The following is a 24,741-nucleotide window of genomic DNA, read 5'->3' on the forward strand; positions in this document are numbered from 1 at the left end:
TCAATTAGACCAAGAAAACATCCCCCAAACACAGCAACTGAAACTGCCCCCGCTTTCGAAGGATTACGGTAAACAGCGTCACGCTTCCGGAAAAGCCATCGTGGTGACCCTTTTTGTTTGCTAACCCGACGACTGTGTCGAGCCCCTTTTTTCCTTTCTTCTTCTTCTTCCACTTTTTCCTCTCCCCGCAACACATTTGTCCGCTGCAGCGACGTGATGTCTGCAGACATGCCCGCCGGGGGTCTGAACCTGGAGTCTCAGCTCATGTCCGTGATGGACGTGCTGGTGAAAGCGGCGGTGGTGGAAATCACTCAGCTGTTCTCCGAGGGATCGTCGTCCCTGCGCCTGCATCTCACGCAGAGCCTGAAGGAAAACGAAGCCCTGAGGATGAGGATGAAGGGGATGAGGAGCGAGCTCTTCTCCCTGCGGCTGCAGACCAGGAACAACCGGCCGGCGAGCCGCATCTCCCCGATCAGAGGAAGTGCTCCCAAACCGCGGGCTAGGACAGAGGGTACCGAGTACTTCTACTTCCCAACACCTCTCTCGTGACTAACCACGCGCCGCCTGTTCCAACTGAAGTTCCAACCTACTGATTTGTTTTCTAATTAAAATGCTTTGTAGGTTGTTGTGATCAAGAAAATGACGAAAAACAGCACATAAGTTGACAGCAAGGCCGAGATCCTCCTTGTGGCACTGGCACGCAATGGCGGGTCTGTGGCAGGCGCCAGGATTGTGGCACCTCGGCGTCGCCTCAGTGGCACCTCGATGGCAGTCTGGTTCAAAACAACGACATTCGTTTGGCACCCGACAAGAATCTGCCGAGCTGAGCAGGCGGAGCCACATTTTCTGAGAACGGCCATTGCTGTGAATTAGTTTTAGGACTTTAGTTGAGTCCTGTGAGCCACCGGTTCTCTGTAAGCATCCTTAGAGTTACCACAGTGTGCCTTTCTGTTTCTCATTAATTTAATTTAAGTGTGCATATGCTGGTTTTGCAACAAAAACCATCATAATACACTCCTTCTATATAATTAAAATAGTCATAGGGTTTGTATGGTTTGTCCACTCCAGTCTTGCTCTCCTATAAAAAACAAAGATATGCCACATCTATGATTTGATCACTGCCATTAATTATCAGGATCTTTGAAGCTGCCACGCCGGTGTCCACTAGATGTCCCTGTAGGTTACAGTGTGTGTCACATGTCAAGAAATAACGCAATTAAAGAATAACAACCTTTACTGGGTGTGTAGTGCATCACATGGTCGCTGTCTAAACACATGTAAGAAAACACATCAGTGAGGATGTAAATGATTTTGCTGGAAATCATTAGAAGTGAACAAGGCAAATGTTCATTTTCATCATGTGTATGTTAATACACAATAACATAATTGTTGTTAATAAACAATATGCCCAACTCAACATTATACCTGATGTTATGTAATGTTATTCTACAGTGATCACACAGACATTATTTTTTGGTAATGCCCCCCCCTTCCCAGAGGTAACCCTATACACTGATCAATAGGCCTATCAATTACTAGTAGTAAACGAAAGAGTTCACATGTTGAGCTCCGGCATATATTCTGTTCATTATTTTTGTCTAGAAGGAAGCTGAGACCCTCTTTTATATTACCTATTTAACATTTCTTTTCTTTTTTTTTCTCTTTCAGATTCACATCAAGTGTTCCATGATGTACAGAATCTTCTTCAATTTGTTGGTCCCAAGTGTAATTTTTGCACCATGCAAGTAGAGGCTTCTGCAGGACATCTACATCAGAAACATCTAAGGGATGCTACTTATTTTCAAGATGGAGAAAAAGGTACTTAAACATGGTTGAAGAGAAAATACTGTATGCTCCTGTTTTTTACAACACTTCAAATCTTCATGTCCTCATTTTATGCAATGTTCTTCGACAGAGAAATTTGTAGTGTCGTGCTACTGCCAGGAAAGCAATCAAAGCCATAGATCCCACAATCATTGTCCATTCTGCGACTACAGAGTGTTTTCCCGAACGGTGAGCTTCAGGACACACCTTCAACAACTTCATGGTACGTATGTGTCACACTCAAAGGTATTTACAAGGCCAACAACTAAAGGGAAATACATGATGGTATTGATAGTGAATTTGTTTCCCATAAACACTTTCAAATACTGAATTACAGCCGTGAACTCCCTTTCAAATTTTTTATCCTAAACAAAATAATGTATAAGTATTACCTGTAAATAAATTTGAAGCCTCGCTGCACTAATATCACAATCAGACCACAGTTGACATTCCTTTTGTTTGAATTCACAAAACTTTATGTATTTAATATATAAATTGCATTTATCCAATCTGAAATATTGTTATGTAAGGTTCGTTGGAGTTTTTTTTTTTTTACATTAAATCATGTCTTTATTTTGTTTTATTTTTTTAAGGGTGAATATGTTGTAAATATATTAAAAATGAGATCTATACATTTAGGCAAGAAAAAAATATCTGTAGTCCCATTATATCAGCAAGTAAACATTCTTTACTATGAAGAAATTCATTTTTCTTATTATGTCTGAGAAACTATTTTGGTAGCTTCAGATCCCATTGTTGCCAAGACCTGAAGTGGTGAAGTAAATATAAAGATGATGATTTCTTCTTTCATTTTCAGGTATCAAATCATACAAGAAAAGAGGTAATATTTTCCTTTTTTTAAGTGCTGTTATATTTAAAGATATAACATATATCCACACATCTATCCGTCAATCTTTATTTCCATCATTAACTCCTACACACTTACATTCACTGTCTAAAAAAAACAACCTAATAACCTTAATACAAGGCAACTTTTACTATTCATTCAGTTTTAGCACCTTCTGTTCTGCTTTTACAATTCCTTGCTTCAATATCTCAACTTCACACTGCAAACAACCATTCTTTCTCAAAAATGTACTTTTTCTTGTTTAATCAAATGCTAGAAAAAAATACTTATACAAAGTTAAAATAAAACATGTTGTGTTCTGAAAATGCATTTTTTCTTTTAGAAAAAGCTGAAAAAAACGCTGGCACAGAAACAGCTGATAAGCCACATTCAAATGATTCAGAGATTCCAATTGTTGTAAATTACTAAGTAATTATATAGAACAAGTGTATTATGGAAAAATAAGTTAATTCATACCTAAATAAAATGAATGCGAAACATAAAAAGTACACCGTGGTGACTCTAAGGATGCTTACAGAGGACGGGTGGCTCAGGGCACTCAACTAAAATCCTAAAACGGATTCCCAGCAGCTAACCGGTCGTAACAACAACGGCCGTTTGAGTGCACACACACCCACACCTAATATATCTCACATAAGATGTGGGTAAAAGAGGTTTAAAACTTATTTAAAGTTAAAGCTAATTGTTATAATGACTATGATGATGTCACTTATGACTCTAGAAAACTTTGATGGACATGTTTCACTATTTTGATAAACATTTGTCCACTTTTAACTCATTCCTCATATTTCTTCAGGCTGTACATTAGTTTCTTTTTGATTTAATCAATGGAAAACTATTTCATTTGAATGCTGATGCTTTCCGTAAATTGCAGCTTGAGGTATGAGTCATAGTCTCATATGTGCAGCATGTTTAAGAGATTAATTTGTACCCTTTTTCTTGATGTTGGTCTTTTTTCCCCTTTAGTTTTCATTAAGCCACCATTGTCTCCAAAGGCTGATATGGAAACTGATGCGATCTCTCTACGATCAGACAACAATACGGCCTCCTCCAAAAATCAAGTGGAGGTAAAATACATTGCAACTATTTCCAGTCTTCCGTTTATCAATTTTTTTCTTTTGCTCTCACGTAAATATTTGTATCTGTTAGTGTGCTGTTGTTGAGAGCCCAGATATCATCCTCATCAAAGATGAAGACGACATGGGAGGATGTGGGCCAGATGTGGGTGAGTAGTCGACAGGCGCAGGAGTGTCACTCTCCTTTAGTATCTATGGCAACACGTACTTAGTATTGTTCATTGTAGAAATCCATTGTTAGTTTAGCATTTTAGGTGACATGCATAATGATGAAAGAAACAGAAGGAGAAAGTTGACTCTTTAAATTTACATTTGCCATTGTTATCCCTGAAAGACACTTTGTTATAAAGTCTACAGTAACCACAAACCCACCAGAAAGAGATCACATTGATTAATTCAAAAGGCCAATGGCAGCAGAGACGATTGAGTTCTAAAGCATACATTGATGCAAATTCTGTCCATTTATGTCCCCGTTTAAAAGCTCCATACACAAACTCTGATTCATAAAGTCATTTTGTGGTTTGCTTTTCTTCAGGCCATGACGACTTTGGCGGTGAGCCCCGGGTGACAGCTGGTAACGAGGAGCTGAGAATCCTCAGTGTTCACGGAGGAGGAGGGGAGGAGCTCCTCCAGGACGAGAGCGACTCCCTCTTCAGCGCCTCCGAACTCCAGGCTTTCACCTCTCTGTCTCCGGACCGCGACGTCCCCCACGACAGCCTCCTGGACTTCGCAACCGGTGCCGCCGGCAGAGACCCGAGGAGAGGGATGCCGCATACCAGGGACAGCCCACTGGAGCCGAATGAGTCCACCCAGATGCCGTTGACCACCATGAAAACCGCAGTGAAAACGGAAGTAGTAGAAGAAGAAGAAGACGACGACGACGACGACGACGACGATCAAGTGGGGCACCCGAGTCACGTCGGGCAGTTTGACCAGCAGCAGAACGCCTTCTCCCACGGCGCCCTCAAATCCCTGGACTGCAGCTTCTGCGGCGAGCGCTTCCTCAGCCGCGAGGACCTGATCGCGCACAGGGCGAGTCACACGGGGGAGCCGCCCGTCCTCTGCTCGTTCTGCGGCAAGTCGTTCGTCAACAAGACCACGCTGAGCATCCACATGCGCATCCACACCGGGGAGAAGCCGTACGCCTGCGCGCAGTGCGGGAAGCGCTTCACGCAGAACGGCAGCCTGAAGATCCACCTGCGGACTCACTCCGGGGAGAAGCCGTACACCTGCAATCAGTGCACCGCCAGCTTCAACAACCCCAGCAACCTGCGCAGGCACATGATCACGCACAACCCGGACGGGGTGTTCTGACCAGGGAAAGAGATACAACGTTTTAACTTGGGTTGTGTTCTTTTCTCTTCAGCGCGTTAGCTTTGCCAAGGCTCGTGTGCCACAGTGTGTATTTGGGTAACATGCGTAACAACGTGTGTTTGTGTAGCTGTCAGGAGCTCTGTCATGGGTCAAATGTGCTTAATGAACTAATAGTCCACCAAAGGTTTATCTCTTGACCGGTTCTCAGTGATATCCATGGAGTGTTGAAGGATACTTTTTAAATGAAGAAAGACAACCCGGAAAACTAAAAAGCCTTCAACTTTTTTTTTTTTTTGACAATCTTAAAAGGAGAACATGTATGTCGTATTCATCCTTGAAGGAATATATACAGTACCTTGATTTCATTCTGATTAAATACATACTCAAAAAACATGACCAGCTCTGCAAATGCAGCTGCTCAATATGTGTGGATCAGTCATTTTCAGAACCGCTTACATTTGGGACTTCTTTGACAGCATGAACGCATGTAATCCTTGGAATCTTTCCTTTGGTTACAGGAAACTACTTGCACGTGTGAACTCTTAACACATAAAAATTTGAATACTTACATGGACAGAATCATCAACAACACTTTTGGCGCTGCCCCACCTTTTGTGCTACAAGAATGCTAATGTTTTTAACACCTTTGAACGTTTGTTAGATCATTAGAACCTTTTATTAGGAATGGGAAATGTTTGACTTAAGGTATTGTAAGTTGCCTTTTAAGGAGAGAGCCATTTATCCTCATTTCATTCATTTGTGTAACTATGCGTTTCACCTAAAAATTAAACAAGCTCCACGGTTGTAGCTGTTTCTGTACTTCTCATATAGTTTTAGACCGATTGCAATGATTAATTTGGTGTGGATTTTGTTTGTGGCTTTGTAATCTGGATATGCAATGATTAATAAATCTAGATCTTTTATATCGCTTTCAGTACATGCAAATCACCTCTAGGGTGCAGCATTGTTTGTGTTCCCGGTGAGCATTGTGATTAAGGGTTATTCATGCTGTAGAGCTCATCCTTTTAAGGAAACTGAGGGAAATTCCTTGCATTGTTCTTATTTCCACCCTTCCCACTGTCTTTTATCGGGATCCTGTTCTGGCTTTGGTTTCACACAAAGGAGTTAAAATAAAAGATTGCTCAAACACTACTGCATGGTACTCAAATCGCTAATTAATTATTGTGCAGAAGTTACATGAGAGGGAGTTTAACCATCCGTCTATTCACTGATCAAACACATGCGGTGGTCACCGGAAGTGCTTTTATGTGCCGAATAGTTTTTTTATCATGGTGGTGTGGAATGCTGTTGTACTTCCCCAAGAAATGCAGCTTCCTCTCAGGCCATTGTTCTTGGGCAATCGATGTAATGACCGGTGTGTGTGTGTGTGTGTGTTTTTTTTTGGGCAAAGCGAAGCGACCTGGGGAGATGAATGGGAGGAGAGAGGGGGCAGTGGGAGGTAACCTATGTATTCTCCTAATACAGCGGAATCTCCTATTTTTTAATCTTGCGCTTGGCCACCCCCGTCAGTCCGTGGTTTTATCTGCATTCCGAGATAAGCTACTGAACGCCCGTCTTGAAACTTATGACTAACACCTGTATGAGATAAGGAATTCCGAGTGCGCCGTCTTTACGGTAAGGCCGCTTGTTGATCCCGCCCTCTCTTTGATTGAAAACTCGGTGATGTCGCTTCGTCTTTAACGAGCTTGACCCAGAACCCGGTGAAGGAGGGGAAAAGAGGGACGAAAACACAAAATAAACGGAATTGTCTGGAAGGGGTCGGGACCGGCGTTCATCGAGCAAGGTAATTTGATTCAGAAATGTTACGAGAGGTGTAATAATGCAGCAGCCGTGCGTTTTCCCCCCTCAGTTACTGGGTGCACTGCAGCGTTGGCAAGGAGTGGTCACACCATCGACAAATCAGCAACACGACTCCCCTAGGCTAATGTTAGCTAACAATGCTAACGTTTAAAGTTATTTTCGCCACCCGCTTTCTATGTCTCACCGTGCACCTTGTTATGCCGTACTGTGGGGAAAGGCTCCTAAAGCCAATGGCTAAACCAACATCTAACGTATAACTGCTCTTGCATTGCCGCTCAGCCAAACACACGCGAACTTGCTGCTAATCTGTTGTGCTATGCTAAGGCTAGCCCGGCTGTTGGCACAGCTCGCAGTGGGTTATGTGGGTTATTGTGATGCTAACGTAGCGAGACAGCCAAACCAGGTCATGCGGGTGTTGAGCGAACATTCTGGGCAATTGGGCTGATGTGATCTCCATCGTTGTCATTTATCTGCGAGGAAGCGTTAATGGTTACCGAAAAACGCAGAATTACCCAACGCTCAGCTGCTCTTTGTTCGCATGGCCACTTTTGTCTTTTATGTTTTAGCCAACGCGGCTAACTGCCCGTCGCCCCGGAATGCTACGCTGCGCTAGCAAGTCAAGCGGGCGGCTGTCTGCGGGGGTTCGCTTAGTTAAACCCGAGAAATGTGAGCTATTGGCGGCCCCAGAACAAGAGTTCCTCTACTCGGTTGGCGAATACAAATCGCCATGACAACGTGACGGTCAGGCGGGTTCACGAGACTGAAGTAACGTTAGGCGCGTGCCCTTTAACGTCGGCAGCAGACGGTTTAACAGGTTGAGCCCCTCAACTTGTTCGACCATTCATTTTCTGTGTATTCCAGTCCGTGTGAGAGGGTAGTGGTCCTCCAGGCTGTCTCACGGGCTGGGAATTTGTCTGCTCGTGAACCTGTTGGGTGGGTCTTGTGTAAACTTGTTGTAGGCAAATGCCAGGGTGGGGATAACCTAACTGTCAGCTTGAGTGTGAAGTCGATGTGCTTTTCCCTTGAACGGAGTGGTTTCATGCAGGCATGCATTAGCGTTTTAGGTAAGTGCCAGGTTGGCTTTAGGACTGTGCTGGGTTGTGTGGTGTCTGGAATGGAGGTGGTTTAATGTGCTGCAGGTGCCACCACTAATAACACCACCTGTGACAGCCTTTTCTCACTACTAAGTCACCGTTTGATTGTTGATGCACGCTGCCAACTGCATCCGTGATTGCTGTCTTGAGCTGGGCAGGTTAATCCACAAAAGGCCTAACTTCTTTGTGTGTCTACATGTGTGCGTCCACCACAACGTCATGTGTATGCGTTAAGAGGTAAGTGGATTAGTCTGCTAAAGCTTCAATCCCATTACAAGCCACGCTCAGTTTAAACCAGGACACGTGACCGAACTGTCTGTTACCCAGAGATGTACAAACAGGTGTGCTTTTTGAAGGCAAATCTTTTTTTCTTTTTTTTGCTGTTGATGGCAGGTGTGGGGCTTATTTCATTAACCAGAGTTTCATTACAGCGACAATGGTTGTACTGTTGGTGACATGTGTGAGCAGCCACAGATGTGTTCTGGCAGGGTTGAGTGAGTCATGGTGACTGATGGCTGCTGAATCAGCTTGGAATACAAGACTTGTAGCGTGTCAGGGCTCAGATGTTTGAGAGCTGTGTGTACGTTGTGGAAGTTTTGAATATTTAGTTGGGTGTCGTGTTTGGGACGGCAGAACGTACGTCTTTTGGTGCACACTTGTTTCCTTCCCCTGACAAACGTTTTTGAAAAAATGTTTGCTTCGCTGCTGATAGTAACTTTGAGGTGCATTGATGCACATATATGGTAAATGAAGGCTCATGATCAGCGTGTATGACTGGAATGCTTCGTGCTATTAATAATTTCTTACCAATCCTTGTTTTAGCTGCTTTTGGTTTGTTCTTTAGGTTGGTGTGGTCTACCTGGACGAGTCATTTTAGGGATAGAAATAGGACAGCCACTGTGCAGGTTATATTCCTGATTGAATGTCTCAATTTCTACAAGCCAGGGATGATATCCCCCTGTTTTTTTTAATAAACCTATTGGACTACGCCAGATGAGTAGGGAAAAACAAGTAATATTCAGACTGAATACATTGGAACCATTAACTATTCCCAATATGTGCTCAGGAAAATTAAACATTGTGTCATGATTGATGGGAGAACCCCCGAATGGGAAGTGGTCATGTGATCAACACTCACCTCAGAGACTTTGTGCCTCAAATAGGTGGTTTACCAGAGTACTTCCTATAGGCTCTCGTGGATTTTTTAATGGGAAAAAATGTGTTTTTTGTGTTTTTTTTTTGTTCCATGAGCTTAAGTAACTGCTGTGTCCCTTTTACCCATCTGTGATGTTGAATTCATAACATCCTGTTTCTCAGGAAGTCGGTCAGATGGGTAAGGGGAGGGGAGTTGCAATGGGAGAGCAGTGATTGTTTTCATTGTTCAACGAAACTCACTGGTGACTTTCAAGGCCAAAAGCAACAGCTGCGAGAGTGGAATATGGGTGGAGAAGAGAAGTCGCAGGGGGTGTAAGGCGTGCCGTTCACTCGACCCTCCCACACGCCTTCAAACCCAGACGAACGTACACTAAAAATGTGTCCAATAGTATTCTGATTGCCCTCCTAATGTTTCTCATCGTCAGTCATGATCTTGGCTGCACAAACTATTGCAGATTCCCTTCTTTGACTGCGGTTGACACGCACGTGTATAGAATCACATTTGCTGGAACACATGCCAATAAGTGTCAATCACAGTTTATAATTGATTCGGCATGACTGACAGTTGTGCTTATTGGACTAATACAGTAGTGGTTAGCATGATAGAAATAATGATTTTCTCCATCAAATAAGATGAGCAGCAAGGCACCGTTTCCTTATAGAGAGATCTCCTTTCTCGAGTTTTGGGTTTTTGACACCAGTGAGTTGCATTATAATTATGTGACAGTACGGCAAACTCCTCTCTAAAAGATTATCAGCCAGTGTGCTGTTATATTTGTTTAAAAGGACACCAGTGGGTGGGCTGCTGTGCTGAATTGGCAAGAGACAATACCAGGAATGCAAGATTGGCTTTTATCTTTTATTCAGCATTCCTCTCCTTATCTCTACCCCCCCCCCCCCCCCCCTCGCTCGCTCCAGATTACACTCTTCACTGCCCGTCCTTCGGCTTGCTTTATTTGTCGGCAACTCCTACTGTGCTCATGTCCCCCTTTCTTGTGGATAATATCGGCGCTGTCCTGGTTCTGACCATATATAGGCATGTGTGGCACAGGACAACAGTGTGTGATATTTTCAGGTGAAAGGTTGGAGCTCAGAGGCGCCACAGCCACTATGCAAAGGGTAATGTGTGTGTGACATCATTTCATACAGTCTGTCGGCTTTTATTTCAAATGCAAATCCTGGTTTTGGTTCGGAGTCATTCCTTTGTCTTGTGAAATAAATATCCGCCACTCCTCGTTTTCTCATCAGGCCGTCCCATTTTTCTCCCTTTTTTTGTTCTATACTAGAAACTCCCCCGGGTTTCACATAGTAACTAACAGTGTGTTAGTCATTCTATTTAGCAGACGTATAGGAACAGATTTGGTCTCTCCAGGCTTTATTTGAACGGTTCAAGTTTAAGTGTGTTGTAATAGTCTGAAATGGATTTCACCACGTCTCTCTGTGCAAACAAGAAAAGGAGACCGCCTATCGCAGGTGAAACTGACTATTTTGTCACCTTTGTGTCACTTGGACTCATTCTACCTAATGCTTAAGACTCTACCTGTCGTTCACACAAACACCTGCTGCCGGAGATGTTCTTGCAGATTATTGCCCAAATTGCTGTGGAATTTCCCTCCTGGTTGTCAGAAGAGTGAGTCTGTGCATGTTTTACAGACAGGCGAGCTATTGAGAAACCCATTTGGTCTCTCCCCCTTTACCTCGTCCAGCCGGTCTTGCAGGTGCAAGTGGGTGGCAATGAGTGTGTTTATTCACCTTTCAAACCAGGACTGGGAGGGGGGGGGGTGCAGAGAAGGGTGTATTAACAGATAAGAGGATCTGAGTCTGCACTTGTTTGGCTCTGCTGTAACAATGTCTCTCTCACAGCACCGCCGATGTAACAAAGAGACATTGGAGGGGCGGGGGGAGGAAAGGGCAGTTTAGTTGAGAAAGTAGCGCTGACTGATCGTCGTGCCAGATGTAGACAGAGACTGACAATGGCGGAAAACGGCTGGAAGAAAACTAAGAAGGCAAAATTAAGACCCCGAATTATTTCTTGAATGTTACTGTCACTTGAACCCTTTTTCTCTTAATGCTGACTGTCAATGTTCTGTGGAGAGAGCTGCAAGCTGGTCATCTTCCCAGTGCTTGCAGGCCAAACGTTGAGTAAACACGGGGTGTGACCAAAGGCTGAAGCTACTATATGCCTCACGCTGTGCTTTTTCTGCTCGCACAGCAAACACAATCCCATTGACACACTCGCACGGTATTCTCACCATGTTGCTGTTTTCCAAACTGAACCTTCATTCTTCAACAGAATGTTTCTCTTTTTCACCGCTGGCCTCCCTCCGCCTCTCGTCTTTCTCTCTCTGCAGTCCATTCCTCCCTGTTTCTGGGCTTGGTGACGCTCTTCCCATGAGCAACTAGAGCTCGACCTCTGACCTTTTGACGTGATCTTTCACCTCTACAGCCCAAACAACGCCCACCGGGGAAGGTGTGTATTTCTGATTCTCTAAAATGTGTATAAACCGCTATGCAGCTTCCTTGGCTTGGATGCCGTGTATTGTGCCCAAAAGCTCCCTCCTAAAGTGTACAAAGGATACTTCTCTTCATGTTGAACAGACCTCTTCCTCTTTGTTGGACTTTTGTACACTTTTTAAATCTGTCGCTCCATTAATCAGCATTTTAAATTTATGTTGTATGCACAGTCCACCCCAATTCCCCTGTGACTTTGTACAACATTTGATTGTATTGCCAGCGAGGCCCCTAAAAATATTCTTGTAAAGGTCAAAACATTGCAGTGTTTCCTTTTGTAAGGATGCATTCTTGGCAGCACACCAATGCGGTTGTGCTTTGCCAGGTCGACACTACAGAGGATTTTTCCACAATCTCATATTTCTGTAGTTTGTATCAAAGCGTTTTCGGTTGTGGAGTCTGTAATAACTATTGATCTGCATGCAGGAGATGGGGGGGGTGTACTGACAAATTTACTATAGGTATCTCCATACTGTAATTAATATTAATGAACAAACCAGTAACCAGGGTTTTAAAGAATGCGCAGCCTCTTGTCTGCTGTCAGATCATTATCAGACCTTTAACAAGACCAATTAGTTTTATTATTGTTGTTATTTATATTTTTTTTGACATCATGCCAACCAGGGATGCTTTCCTTTGCAACCTACAGTTGGCAGTAATGTAAACACTTTTCAAAGCGGAAATGTTCAGGTATCGCCAGAGGAAGCTGGAAGTTTGAGCACACCGGTCACCTTTTAGTCACTGTTGGGAGGGGGTAAAGGGGGGCTGGGGCTGGATGAATGAGTCACTACACGATGCCAAGCTTTCAAAGGAGACGACCTCAGGAACAAAAGCCCAGTGTAGTCGGGGAGTTTCTGTGTCTGGGATTAAGCCAGAGACCTGCCGTTACAGTTGTGACTGCGTTATATTGACTATTAAGTTCAAAGGAAGTATTTTGCGAACCGCACTCAGTCAATTCCAAGAGGGCCACACAAACCAGATGACTCTTCCCGCTTTATACAAACCTGAAAGAGCCACATCCACTGGATTTTTGCTGCCCTTTAAATAAAAATGTTTTTTCTTTTTCACCATGTGCTGTAGTGGGTTTGTGTCAGAGGCTGTATGGGGGTGTGTGTGTGTAACTCTCTCCCTTTGGGGCCGTGTAGTGTGTATGGAGCAGCGTGAGAGCGCAGCCGCTCTGCTGGAGTCTGTCAGGGAGCAGGAGGTGCAGTTTGAACAGCTGACCAGGGCACTGGAGGATGAGAGGAGGAGAGTCGGCCTCCCCGCCACCAGCCCCTCTGCCCTGGGTCACCTCCTCCCTCACACGCAGGTAACACTCCCCAACAAACACCCGATCCAGAGTCTCATCGGCGTTAACTGCCCCCACCCCATCTTAACATCCAAACCATGGATCACGATTTTCTTTTTTTCTCCATCCATTCATCCCATCCTTTGCCTACGCCTTCTTCCTCTTCGCCACGTACGTTTGTTTGTGACATCATTGATCGGCCTTTCTTCCCTGGCGCTGTGTCGCTGAGGTCCGTCAGGCCGCACAGTTCTGTCCCCGCACATAGTTTCAGTACATTTTCTAAAAAAGCATTATTTAGCATGCCTGAGACGGTCATTGCACATTTTCTGCATGCCTTCGCCGTCACTCGCCGGATACGGTCTTGACACGGATGTGTGCACCTTCCACCGGGCCCCTGCTGTGGAATCTGCCCGATGCCTCTTTGTGTTCCAGCATGTCGCGACTTGTGTTATCGCAAGCCGTCATCTGTCCTGCATGTGTCACGTAGTCCATCCAGTGTGGTTCCTTATTCATCCTACAAGCTTTTTGGAAATGTATTTAATCCTTTTTTGTGTTGGACATCAATAATATTGCATGATATTTTTATGAATGTGTTGGGTTACAGCTGCATTTCAGACTAATGGCATATAGGTTTTGAGCATTCATTTTGCTCTGAGACTGAACTGCATTTTAATTATTTTGTTGGATAGCTCTGTTTTGTAGTCAAAGATCAGCTTTCCTGTCTGATGGGTTTAAAGGCTCTTACGTTGTGTTTAGGGCATAATTATTTGTGTTTATTTCCTTCTATCAGAAGACTTGACTAACAGACACCAGTAAGCTTCCATTAAGTTCTTAAAGGCTTTGGGGAGCAGTTTGAGCAAACCCATTATCACTGCGTTCATCCTTTGACATTAAAGCACATTTTCCCCTGACATTGTCCACTGACTCGACTGAATAGTTTTACATTTTCTCCTAAATCGTCTCTTCATGATTGTTTACTGACGGTTACCGTTGCTCTGAAATAATCTTTGGCCTTGTGTTAACTATGCATGTTTTAAAAATCAGACAGCTGATGAAGATAGGCTTCCTTTGTCAACATCAGTTGGCACATTTCTCAAATCTTCACACAGTTGTTGGTGAATTAAGTTAGATTATAAGAAGGTCCAGCTGTAGAGGAAGTGAGCCCATGTTAAAAGTCCAGTTCCCATTTCTTTCCAGTAGCAGCTCTGCCTCCCCATGGGCACAATGCAAAATGCAGTGCGACATATTGCTGCTCATGACTGTTTGATGCGGATAGGACATTTTGTATTGTGAATAACACAGAAGTCTGGGTTCGGTTCGCACGCCACTTTGGGAATTCACGGTTCGGTGTAAGTTAAATACAGCACACTGTAAAAGTGTAAAAAGGCTGAAATGCATCTCTTATGGTTAGAACATATACCAGAAACCGCAGAACATGTGCACAATCGTCGTCTTATGGGTAATGGCAGACCAAAAAACTCAGCTCATCGAGCTCTGTCGATGGATTTGCACTGACTTGCTCACCAATTTGTTTTGTGCTGGAAGGTGGAACTCAAGCTCGTTGGCTTTGCTCATGTGAATCGATCTACATGCGTTTCGCAGGATGCTACGTGCACTGGACCGTGAGCTTCTCATAGTGACAATTTGACACAGGCCCAGAACCGTTTGTAGTGTCAAAGACCTGAACTAACCGTAACCCGGGACAACAGATATAGAAGGAGCAGGTATTACTGGGAGAGATGTCCTAACGTACTCCAATTATACAGAATTCACATGTGACCAAGCTCGGGGCTATTCCTGATAACTGAGACGGCTATGATGCATTGCCGTGTTACTCTGGGTTGGGTAGAAAATTGTTATAAAGTGTGACAGTCATTGGTTATGTAACAGCGGGAGGAAGTGGGGTGTGAAGCTGAGGGGCAGCACTCCAATGTCCTACCTCACGTCTGGCAGTAATTCACTGACCATAAACGCAGAGGGACAATTTGTCAGCTTATGCAGAAATAATATCATCTGGGACGCTTTAAGAAATCACGCCTTTGTGTTGCGTCAGCCAAATTTGTATCATTTAAAATGTGTACAACATGCATCTCACGGTTTTGTCTTCCGTCTCAGAACGGGCGTTTAGGGGATGCAGACATAGAACGGCTGAAACTGACAGACTCATATTTAAACGGCACACAGGTATGGCTTTAGTGTGTACAGTTTCATCTGGTCATTTTCTTGTATTTGTTGCAAGTGATTTTCAAAATAACTGCAGATTTCCCCCACAGTACAGGATGGTGGACCCAGCACATGGCGCACTAGATGACAGCTACACACCAGAGGATGACTCCCAGGAGGTGCACTCCGTCTTTTCTGACGAGGGACCGACACGGCGGCTGGACAACGGCGTGAGTAATTGGGACACATGCACCCTGATATCATTGATGTCAATATGAAGCTATGAACAAATTTTGTGGCATCATCGCGCTTTCTGCCTTTTTGTTATTTTTTTTTTTTAGATGAAGAAACCAATCTCGCGCACAGTCCTGCCCTCCGACTCGATGTCCATTGACGGCGGCCTGTCGGTGTCCGGTATGGGCGGCTACAGCGCCACGCTGGACCGTCCGTACCGGCAGCCTGGACCGGGAGACTACCCCACAGCCACGGTGCCCAGAAACTACCACTACGCCCCCGTAGGGGGCTATGATGACTACCGGGGAGGCCCACCATCAGAGGCGTATACGAGCCTGAGCAGGGGCTCGCACATGGACGACCGCTACAGGTACAAACCCCCATGGACAACGCAGTGGCTGCTTTCTTCTATTGTGGCGTTAATTTATTCTGAAATGTGTTGCCCTGAAGCCCCGCCTTTACTGTAGTTTAGGTTTTCGCGACGCCAAACCACAGTTTCCTTTCACACGGATTATCAACATTTGTCTGTGTGTTAAATCTATATATCAGATCTCACTCACAACTTCTCACATTGTGTTCTTCCCCAGGCCAGTTGACGGCTACCGGACCATGGACTCTGGCTACCGCGCCCCAAGCCGTCAGCAGCTCGACCCGTACGCGGCACAGCCCCAGGTGAGCCGGGGGATGAGGGCCTTGGGCTCAGCGTTGGAGGTGCGGTATGGCCACGGCCACTACGGCCTGGAGGATGACCAACGCAGTGTGGGATACGATGAATACGGCATGGGTCCTCCGCCTATGCACCCCGGAGGCTACGGTACCATGCCACGCTTGGGTCCAGGCCACGTGACTATAGACAGACGAAGACTCCGGTACTACTCTCTCGCACCCTTTTTTTGGTTTATTTTTTGTACGAGTAAACGGGCAAACAATGTTTCTCTGTTCCTTTCCCTCTGCGACATGCAGGAGCTGTGAGGACACTTTGGACGGTGACGTGATGGGAGTCGACCCTTATGCCTGGGGTGTTCCCATGACGATGGAGAGGGGCAGCATGGCGTCACTAGACAGCACACTGCGGAAGCCTCCTCCTGGTTCATGGAGACAGCCGGAGCTGCCAGAGGTCATCGCCATGTTGAACTACCGCCTAGACCCTGTCAAGACGAACGCGGCTGCATTCCTCCAACATCTCACATTCAAAAATGATAAGGTAGAACGATGGTGACCATAAAGTGTGTTCTAAAGGCAAAATATAATGCATCTTTTTGTGTTTGGGCTCTTCGGCAAATCCAATGAGTTTTATGATTTTGTGCTTAGGTAAAGTCGGATGTGCGTCGCCTGAAGGGCATCCCGTCCTTGGTGTCGATGCTAGACCACCCGAGCAAGGACGTGCACCACTCGGCCTGCGGAGCACTGAAGAACATTTCATACGGCCGAGACCAGGATAACAAGATCGCCATCAAGAACTGCGACGGAGTGCCCGCGCTAGTCAGGCTGCTGAGAAAAACGCACGAGCAGGACCTCACTGACACCATCACAGGTATCGACATTGTGTGACAGTTTGACCACTTTTCTAATGTGTGTATATTGAGGGCCCAAACGTTTTTCAGTGGTGATAACCGTACCCATTATATTGCCGCAGGCACCTTGTGGAACCTGTCATCCCACGACTCGGTAAAGATGGAGATTGTGGACCACGCCCTGCACGCCCTCGCCGACGAGGTGGTCGTCCCTCACTCCGGCTGGCAGCAAGCGAGCAACGGTGGCGAGGAGAGCTGCAAGCCGCGCCATCTGGAGTGGGAGACCGCCTTGACCAACACCGCTGGCTGCCTCAGGTGTGCGAGAGAAGGAGAAAAAGGAGGCTATTCTGAGACGAAACTGTGCAATTGTGTGCTTTAACTCCTCCCCCTGTCCAACAGGAATGTGAGTTCAGAACGCAGCGAGGCCAGGCGAAAGCTGAGGGAATGCACGGGATTGGTGGACGCCCTCATGTACATTGTCCAATCCCAGATCAACCGCAAAAATGTCGATAATAAGGTACCATGTTCACGTCAGTCGGATGACACATTGGCTCTAGCGCAATCAAAACGCCACTTTGTTCTTTGATCGCCTGGTTCTCATCTCTCTCGCTCGCTCTCCAGTTGGTGGAGAACTGTGTCTGCCTCCTGAGGAATCTGTCCTATCACGTTCACCGCGAGGTCCCAGGCTGCGAGCGCTTTGCTGAGACCATGCCCGTCAACCAGGGGCCGGCCCCAGCCAACAAGGGCGGCTGCTTTGGCTCCCGAAAGGGCAAAGGTCAGTGGCGAGATGGCTTAGAGTTGTGTGTTTTTTGTCTGGCTCTTGCGCAGCTGCTGGTGGCTTTGAGATTGTTTGGTGGTAGAAGCACCTGTGGCTTGTTTTTCACACTCTACCCCTGTTTCCCTCCTTTTCATTTTTCTCTTTATCCTTCCTCTCATCTTTCCCCATCTTTCTTCCAATCCTCCTTCACTTCGTCCCTTTTTCTCTGCTCTGTTTTAGATGAGTGGTTTTCAAAAGGTAAGATTCTCGGTGTCCGTAAACTTTTGAAACGATCGACCACTCTGCATTACCCATTTCTTTTTTTTCTTTGTTTTTCTACCATGGCGTAATACTATAGAAAGAGAAATGAGACTGTCCAATATCCATCACATTTCATGAGCATGACTCCCCGCAAACAACTGCATGTTCAGTGTTTGTTCCAGTGGTTGCATGGTCTCATTTCACGTAACGTGCCTTAAACCGGCTTCTCATCTCAATCAGCCTCACAGAATCATTGTATCCTCACTTCACTCTTTCATATTCTGTTTTTAATTTTTATTAGGAAAGAAGGATGGCGACGATGGAAGTGGTGATCAGGTGGACATTCCAAACAGGACAACACCCGCCAAAGGTGTGTGTGTATTTTTCACTTAGATTGGTTATGAATGATCACCAAAATCTCTAACTCTAAACGTCATCTTTTATTTTCAGGCTATGAGCTTTTGTTCCAACCGGAGGTGGTTCGCGTTTACACATCGCTGCTCAGAGAGAGCAAGAACCCCTCGGTGCTCGAGGCTGCCGCCGGAGCCATCCAGAACCTTTGTGCTGGCCGATGGACTGTTAGTACCCCGTCTTGATTAACATGTGTGTGTGATAGAGAAATATTTTCAGGTCTAAACCCATTAGTCAGATATGATCAATGGTTCTGGTTGTCTCGTGAAGTTATTGGACCGAACACGCTATTCAATGCTCCCCTCTATTTTATCACCCTTTAGTATGGACGGTATATCAGGGCCACTGTGCGTCTGGAGAAGGGTCTTCCTATGATGGCGGAGCTACTGGCTCATGGCAATGACCGTGTGGTTCGAGCGATGTCCGGAGCTTTGAGGAACCTCTCCATCGACAGACGCAACTGCCAACTGCTCGGTAAGGACATGGCGCTGTTCCTCCAAATGAGCTACAAAACAGTCTTGGATATTATTTATTTTAAATGCAATATTTTGTGCTTGGGTTTTAGACTTTGGGGTGTTTGTTTCACACTTCAGTCCCATTTTTTTTTTTTCTCACCTCACCACGTGTCACCTGCAGGTTTGCACGCGGTGCCTCACCTCGTGGCCAACCTGCCTGGTGGCCAGAGTCAGTCTGGGCGCGTTCTATCAGAGGAGACTGTGGTGTCTGTGCTGAGCACACTCACTGAGGTGCTTGGCAACAGTGTGGAGGCTGCGAAGACTCTCCGAGCCTCTCAGGGCATCGAGAGGCTGGTGCTCATCAACAAGGACGGGTTAGTGTGTTGTGTGACGATAGCTCCGAATTTAGTAAAAAAAAAAAAAAAAGAGTAAAAATTGGTAGTTTGTTTCAGATGCAACACTTTTTATGATAGACTGATTTCTAAGAGGAAAAACTTTGCGTGGCTGACCCTCAGTGGTTTAAGGAAAAAAAAAGTACTGCAAACAAATCCTTTGGTGAATGTGTGGACGTGCGTCTGTGTATCCTCCAGCAAGCGGTCTGAGCGCGAGGTGCGGGGTGCCGGCCAGGTGCTGCAGCTCGTCTGGGCCCACAAAGAGCTGCGCAAGCCGCTGGAGAAGGACGGCTGGAAGAAGACTGACTTCATGGTCAACCTCAGCACCACCAACGGCCCGAGCACCCGAGCCAACGGCACCTACGAAGACAGCACCACCATGCCGCTGCTGGACAGAGGTCGGTGTGCAAGGAACAACTTCCTGTGTTAAAAGAAAAAAAAAAGTCTGGAGGTTCTGTTTAGTCTAACATGATTTTCTTTTTCTTTTTTTTTTTAGGGGAAAAAAGAGACATGATTCCACTAAATGACCTCGGCCCTGGTTAGTTGATTGATCATTTCTGCTTTCCTTGGAATCAGGATGAGATGAAGTATTCATCGTTCTCATTCTTGTCTCATTTCCTCAGAGGCTTACTCAACACTGGACCAGAGGGAGAGGAGACACACTCTGGATGAAACCACTGACACTTTACCGGTACTTCTTTAAATCTTTATCACGCACATTCACATGTCTGCCATGTCTCTCACCCTACTACACTAACCCCTAATCTCTTGCACCAATTTCCTCAATTTAGCCTTCTCCTTTTTACCAGCTTTTTATTACTGACAAATACTTTTTCTCACTCACTTCCTCTTCTCTTTCTCTGGTTGTCTCTCAGCGAGGGGTGTATGGGGGCAGAAAGGGCTCCTTGCCCCTGTTGGACTCCTACGATGGTTAGCCCTCCCCTCTACCCCCCTCTGCATGTAACAGCATGGTATGTCCAACTCACCTCTCGTCCTGCATGGACTTACGGAGCTCTCTTCCTTTTTGTTTTGTTATTTGTTTCTTATAACCGCTAGTGAAACCTGGTCTCAGTTTATGTTGGTGTCCTAATGTTTAACCATAAGAAGCCCTTATGTGACATGCACACCCTCTCACAGTACGCTGCAAGGTGCTCTTTTTCCGTTGTGCTGCGTGCAATCTGTTAGGCGATTTTAAAAAGTAGATCCTCAATAATGGCTTTAGTTTGTGCAGTGGTATTGTCACAATACCAGAACTTGGACCGCGATACCAAAGCTGAATGTAGAATTAAAAACTAAAGTTACTGCAGAACAATGTAGAATAAAACCAATGTGGTGTCACAAAAAAAACAAAAGTTTAACAGCGCTTTGTAACTTTAGTAAAAGGGATTGTAACATGAAGCTCATCGTCTTGCGCACGATACAGTTGTCTAACAGTGTTCAGTGCCGGGGTGGACTCCCTTTGGAATGTAATGTGTCTAATACGAGTATCATGCTGTGAAGTATTTGACTCCACTGGATTTTGCACCTATGACCAGAGTTCCAAGCACTTGGCTGCTGCTTTCTTTCTGGTCGGTATTTTTTTTAATGCCCTCCTGTGGCTCTACGCGGTATTACAACAACACATAGATTGAGTTAGATACTCCGTTGGCTATGAAGTAGCTTTGTATTTTAGTATTATACAGGATACAACCTTTTTGACTATTTCGAGGAAATACTCACAATACAATGTGTTTGAAAAATACAATTTAAATATATATTAATATTTAAAGTCAGCTTTCTGAGCCGTTTAAAGGTTGCCATAAAACAAAACTTGTTCAATTTAGTTTTAGATTGATATTCAAATATACTTGTTTATTGTGACTGCACTACCTGGTGTGCTAAACTTATGCCACACATTCTTTGTTTTTGGAAGGATCTTGTGTCCCATTTTAACTGTGTTTTAATCAGTATATTTTCTCTCATCATCCAGAAAAACTGATAGTGTGCATCACCCAGACTGGGCCGTGCCTGCCCTACCACTGCTACTGAGGAGAGAGGATCCAGATGCCCTCCCTCCCTTCCGCCTTCTCCCTCCTCTCCTTCCCTCCTCCTTTCTCTCCCTCCATCACCACAGCTGGGATTAGAAGATGAGGGTTGGCATCCAAAGAAAGTGGCCGTGTTGCAGGCAACCATTTCATGCAACACACACATACAGATAGACAAATACACTACTACACCTACTTTTTACATTCAATTGTAGCAACAGAAATATATTCTGATTTTTAAATTATAATTCTCCTCCAAAGGCAATCACCTTTGTTGACAATCATTTAATTGTGGTGGTTTCATCCTGCTTGTTTTAATTTTTTTTCCTGCCATTGTTGACGTTTCAGTAAATTCAGTCACGCAAATACCTGCATTCTGATGAGGAATTTGTACGTAGACGTTTATGTAGGGTATATACTGTATATATAAAAAAAGGGGATGACTGCATTAGTTTTGGCTCATTTTATTTAAATCCTCTCGTTACTGGGAGTGTTGGGTTTTTGGCCGACAGACGTTTGCCCTTTTTAGATTGAGAATGTTTATATAGGAGTTATTTTCTCTGTTGGGATGAGCACATGTGTAGACAAGAAGTGTGTATGTGAGAATATGGACCTTGGAGTGAGTGTTTTTGTGTGCGTGTGCACGGACCAGACCCATTAGACACGTTGCTTGTTTCATCCGTTCATGTTGTTTTTATGGCGTGCTCCTGCTGTTGTAAAGCTTTCGTTTCATCTACCAACTGCCTCTTTTTGTATTTGATAACTTTGTTTCCCCCAGACGTAAAAAGGAAGAATACAATTTGAATTTCTGTATTTTTGACAACACATCGAACTTGAACTTGGCACTGAAATGTGAAACTGGGAACATTATACACTACTAAAGCAATGCGACGCGTGGACATTCTGCTTTAGAAGCCTGTAACTACTTTAAAAGATTCACACCAGAAACAACCTACTGAGGGTTATTCCTCATTAAGAAATGACCAACACTTTCGGGGCTGGGAATATTTATCTCTTTGAATAGTTTTTTTTTTTTTTTTTTTTAAGTCACAATTTCCTGTATTTTCTTTTATAATATAGTAGTTGCTGATTGCAGTCTGTTTTACAAATACACCTAAATATGGAAGACATTGTCACAAAGAGTTGAATTCCCACAGAGATATTTGGGAGGTGGATGAGAAATACTCTTGTCTGTGATCCACGTGTTTTTAAGTTTTTGTATTTTTTTTTTTCTCCAACCTGTCAGGTTTGTATTTTATTTCAGTTTTGTCTGTATGGGAGAGCTCATTATGCAATTTGATCAACTTATTAGTTCAAGTTTTAACCCTGTGTTTTTAAGGCAAAAGAGACCAATCATCTTTGTTTTTTTACTCTCCACACATGGTATATTTGTAATGTTGCCTATCCATGTAAAATTATGATGTACGATTCATACCTGCCTTGGCTCTGAGAAGTTGCTTTTTCAGTGAAGTCTGTAACTGGTAAAACTGTTTTATAAATAAAGATCTTTTCTTAGACCAGATTTGGTGACTTGTGATTGGTGTGGCGAGGAAGGACAAGTCTCAGGAATATCATTTTATCTCAATCTACTTAACGCAAATTAGATATTTACTCTGGAACACAATGTGCTCCGCTTTGAATCAACTATCAAGGCTCCTTATCTGGTGAGTTGTTTGTTGCCGTTGAATGAGGACGCAAAAGTGTCCCACGCGGGAGGAGAAGCAGCTGCAGAGTCACAAGGTCTGTGGGTTAAGGGTGTGAAGGCTTGATGTGAGTCAGGTCTTTGAGGCGGGCGTGTGCGCCAGTCAGCCTGAGACCCACAAAGTTGCACAACTTTACCTTGTTGATATCTAAGTGCGGATGAACGATGCCATACGGTCTCACAGTGGGACGGGACTGAGACATGCAGGGCTGCAGCTGATGATCCTGAGGGTTTAGGTCCTGGCGTTTGAGTTATTTTCTCAGTTTGCTCCACTTGACAAACCGTATGACTATTTCCAATGAATTTAATCTGATAAATGGGCGTTTTGCCTCATTGAGGTGTTGCATGAACCTTGTTCCAGCCACTGTTTTTGTATTTTATCTTTGCTGTAATTTAGGGATTGTGTTACCAATTCTCTCATCCCATCATAATGGACTACCAATATATAGATGTGTTCACCCTGTATTCATTATCTTTAATGAGTTGATTACTGAATATTTTATTAACTAAAATAAATTAAACAAAACTACAATACTTGTTACTTGATCCTATAAATTAATTTCAATTCAGAATGTAAAGGATATTTACAGTATTTTTGAAATTCAACATTCTTGTTTCTCCAGAGACCTTGATGAGCTGCTGTAGATGGATCATAGGACCCGAATACTTCTTTGCGTTTGTCTATCAAACAATACACCGCAAATACCGCCTGAAACATACACAGCATGTGAGTATTGCTGTAAGACATTAGAGCATATGGCCCCTTTAGGGATGACTCATTCAGTTCTTGGTTACTCGTCGCAGTGAGACAGCATTTCCATGTTGAGAAACATGTATATGAACACACATGGAAAACGGTGGTAGTAAAAAGGGGGAGAGATGAGTGGACATTGGGGCGGGCTTTGACACATGACCTCAATGTAGCTGAAGTGTAAAGTAAGTCAATAAGAATCCAATGGTTGCGCCTGCCAAGGCTGCAATAAAACTGACAAGGGTGTCTATGTCGGAGTTAGTCACTGAATGTGTTGTAAATTTGAGCCCCCCCAACCCCTCCCTCCCTCCCTGTGTCTTGTCACATCTATTTTAGGGCTCCTCCGCTGCTCTTCACTTTCCTCTCGATTTCTCTCTCGAGCTCAAATAGAAGCAGCAACGTTTGACTCCAGCACGCGAGAACCGTGGTGGGGAAACCAAGGAATACAAAGTGTGCTCAGAGAGGAATCACAGTTGGGTGGAATTTAGCGGCCCCCTTTGGTGAGAAAACCACCTCAGTGGGAAACCACACCACTCAGGTGGGGGGGGGGTATACGTAAGTGCCTCGAGTTTTCTTTCTTGTGACCTGATTCATGGAGTAAAATGAGTACAACTGGACCTGTGACTTGAGAGCAAAGAGCTGCTCGTTCCGCACCTCTAGACTCATGGAGACCCCCGGCGTCCCCAGTGCGTCCTCTTCGAAATGCGATGACGAGTCCCCCGACTGGACCCCGGCCCCGGATTCCTCCCGCCACACCTCCCACACCGGCAGGCTGGGCGGGCTGGGCGGCCTCGGCTACTGGGTCTCTGTGTTCTGGCACCACCTCAAGCCCTTCATCCCCTTCCTCCTCATCAGCTTCATGGTCGTGGCCCTCGTCTACCTGATGCAGGCCATCGTCTTTGGGGGGCCCTACAAGGACCCGCACTTCTTTGCCAAGTTCAACGAGCGCTGGCCCCGGCCCGCTCCGGACCAAAAGAACTCCCCGACGGCCTCCAAGTACTTGAGCCCGGTCCCCTCCCCGTCCATCGCACAAGTGCTCTTTGAACTGCAGCGAGACAACAAGACAATGTGAACTATTCACCACTAAAAAGGAGGAAATGTTCTGTGGATATGAGCAACTATGAGT

At 44.9% G+C, this 24,741-nt stretch overlaps 2 protein-coding genes across 11 annotated transcripts; both read left to right on the plus strand.

Moving 5' to 3' along the window:
- Window positions 1-79: 79 nt before the first annotated feature.
- On the plus strand, window positions 80-6,251 carry LOC119211267 (uncharacterized). Its single transcript, XM_037462052.2, has 7 exons — window positions 80-511; window positions 1,669-1,818; window positions 1,916-2,047; window positions 2,642-2,665; window positions 3,659-3,759; window positions 3,842-3,917; window positions 4,304-6,251. The coding sequence occupies exons 1-7, from the start codon at window positions 217-219 to the stop codon at window positions 5,080-5,082; spliced, it is 1,557 nt and encodes a 518-aa protein (XP_037317949.2). The 5' UTR covers window positions 80-216; the 3' UTR covers window positions 5,083-6,251.
- Window positions 6,252-6,523: 272 nt separating this feature from the next.
- Window positions 6,524-22,684, plus strand: LOC119210471 (catenin delta-1-like). Of its 10 annotated transcripts, none has more exons than XM_037460511.2 (22): window positions 6,731-6,886; window positions 11,504-11,622; window positions 12,809-12,972; window positions 15,067-15,135; window positions 15,225-15,344; window positions 15,456-15,718; window positions 15,936-16,217; window positions 16,312-16,552; window positions 16,660-16,882; window positions 16,985-17,177; window positions 17,262-17,379; window positions 17,484-17,637; window positions 17,860-17,877; window positions 18,182-18,250; window positions 18,331-18,458; window positions 18,615-18,765; window positions 18,928-19,120; window positions 19,337-19,536; window positions 19,635-19,676; window positions 19,762-19,829; window positions 20,014-20,068; window positions 21,108-22,684. In XM_037460511.2, the coding sequence occupies exons 3-22, from the start codon at window positions 12,814-12,816 to the stop codon at window positions 21,164-21,166; spliced, it is 2,805 nt and encodes a 934-aa protein (XP_037316408.1). In that variant the 5' UTR covers window positions 6,731-6,886; window positions 11,504-11,622; window positions 12,809-12,813; the 3' UTR covers window positions 21,167-22,684. The 10 variants fall into 10 exon arrangements, with proteins under 10 accessions (XP_037316413.1, XP_037316408.1, XP_037316411.1 ...); XM_062560616.1 differs by lacking the exon at window positions 6,731-6,886 and adding an exon at window positions 10,101-10,625; XM_037460512.2 differs by lacking the exon at window positions 6,731-6,886 and adding an exon at window positions 10,921-11,394.
- The last annotated feature ends 2,057 nt before the right edge of the window (window positions 22,685-24,741 follow it).

Source organism: Pungitius pungitius, chromosome 2 (genome assembly GCF_949316345.1).
Source record: "Pungitius pungitius chromosome 2, fPunPun2.1, whole genome shotgun sequence".
NCBI classification, from domain to species: domain Eukaryota; kingdom Metazoa; phylum Chordata; class Actinopteri; order Perciformes; family Gasterosteidae; genus Pungitius; species Pungitius pungitius.

Coding starts and splice junctions, on each gene's coding strand:
- LOC119211267 (XM_037462052.2), top strand. CDS start 217: ATGTCTGCAGACATGCCCGCCGGGGGTCTGAACCTGGAGTCTCAGCTC. Junction 1,819..1,915: donor TTTTCAAGATGGAGAAAAAG/GTACTTAAACAT, acceptor GTTCTTCGACAG/AGAAATTTGTAGTGTCGTGC. Junction 3,918..4,303: donor AGGATGTGGGCCAGATGTGG/GTGAGTAGTCGA, acceptor GCTTTTCTTCAG/GCCATGACGACTTTGGCGGT.
- LOC119210471 (XM_037460510.2), top strand. CDS start 7,943: ATGCAGGCATGCATTAGCGTTTTAG. Junction 16,218..16,311: donor ATAGACAGACGAAGACTCCG/GTACTACTCTCT, acceptor TGCGACATGCAG/GAGCTGTGAGGACACTTTGG. Junction 19,537..19,634: donor CATGCCGCTGCTGGACAGAG/GTCGGTGTGCAA, acceptor TTTTTTTTTTAG/GGGAAAAAAGAGACATGATT.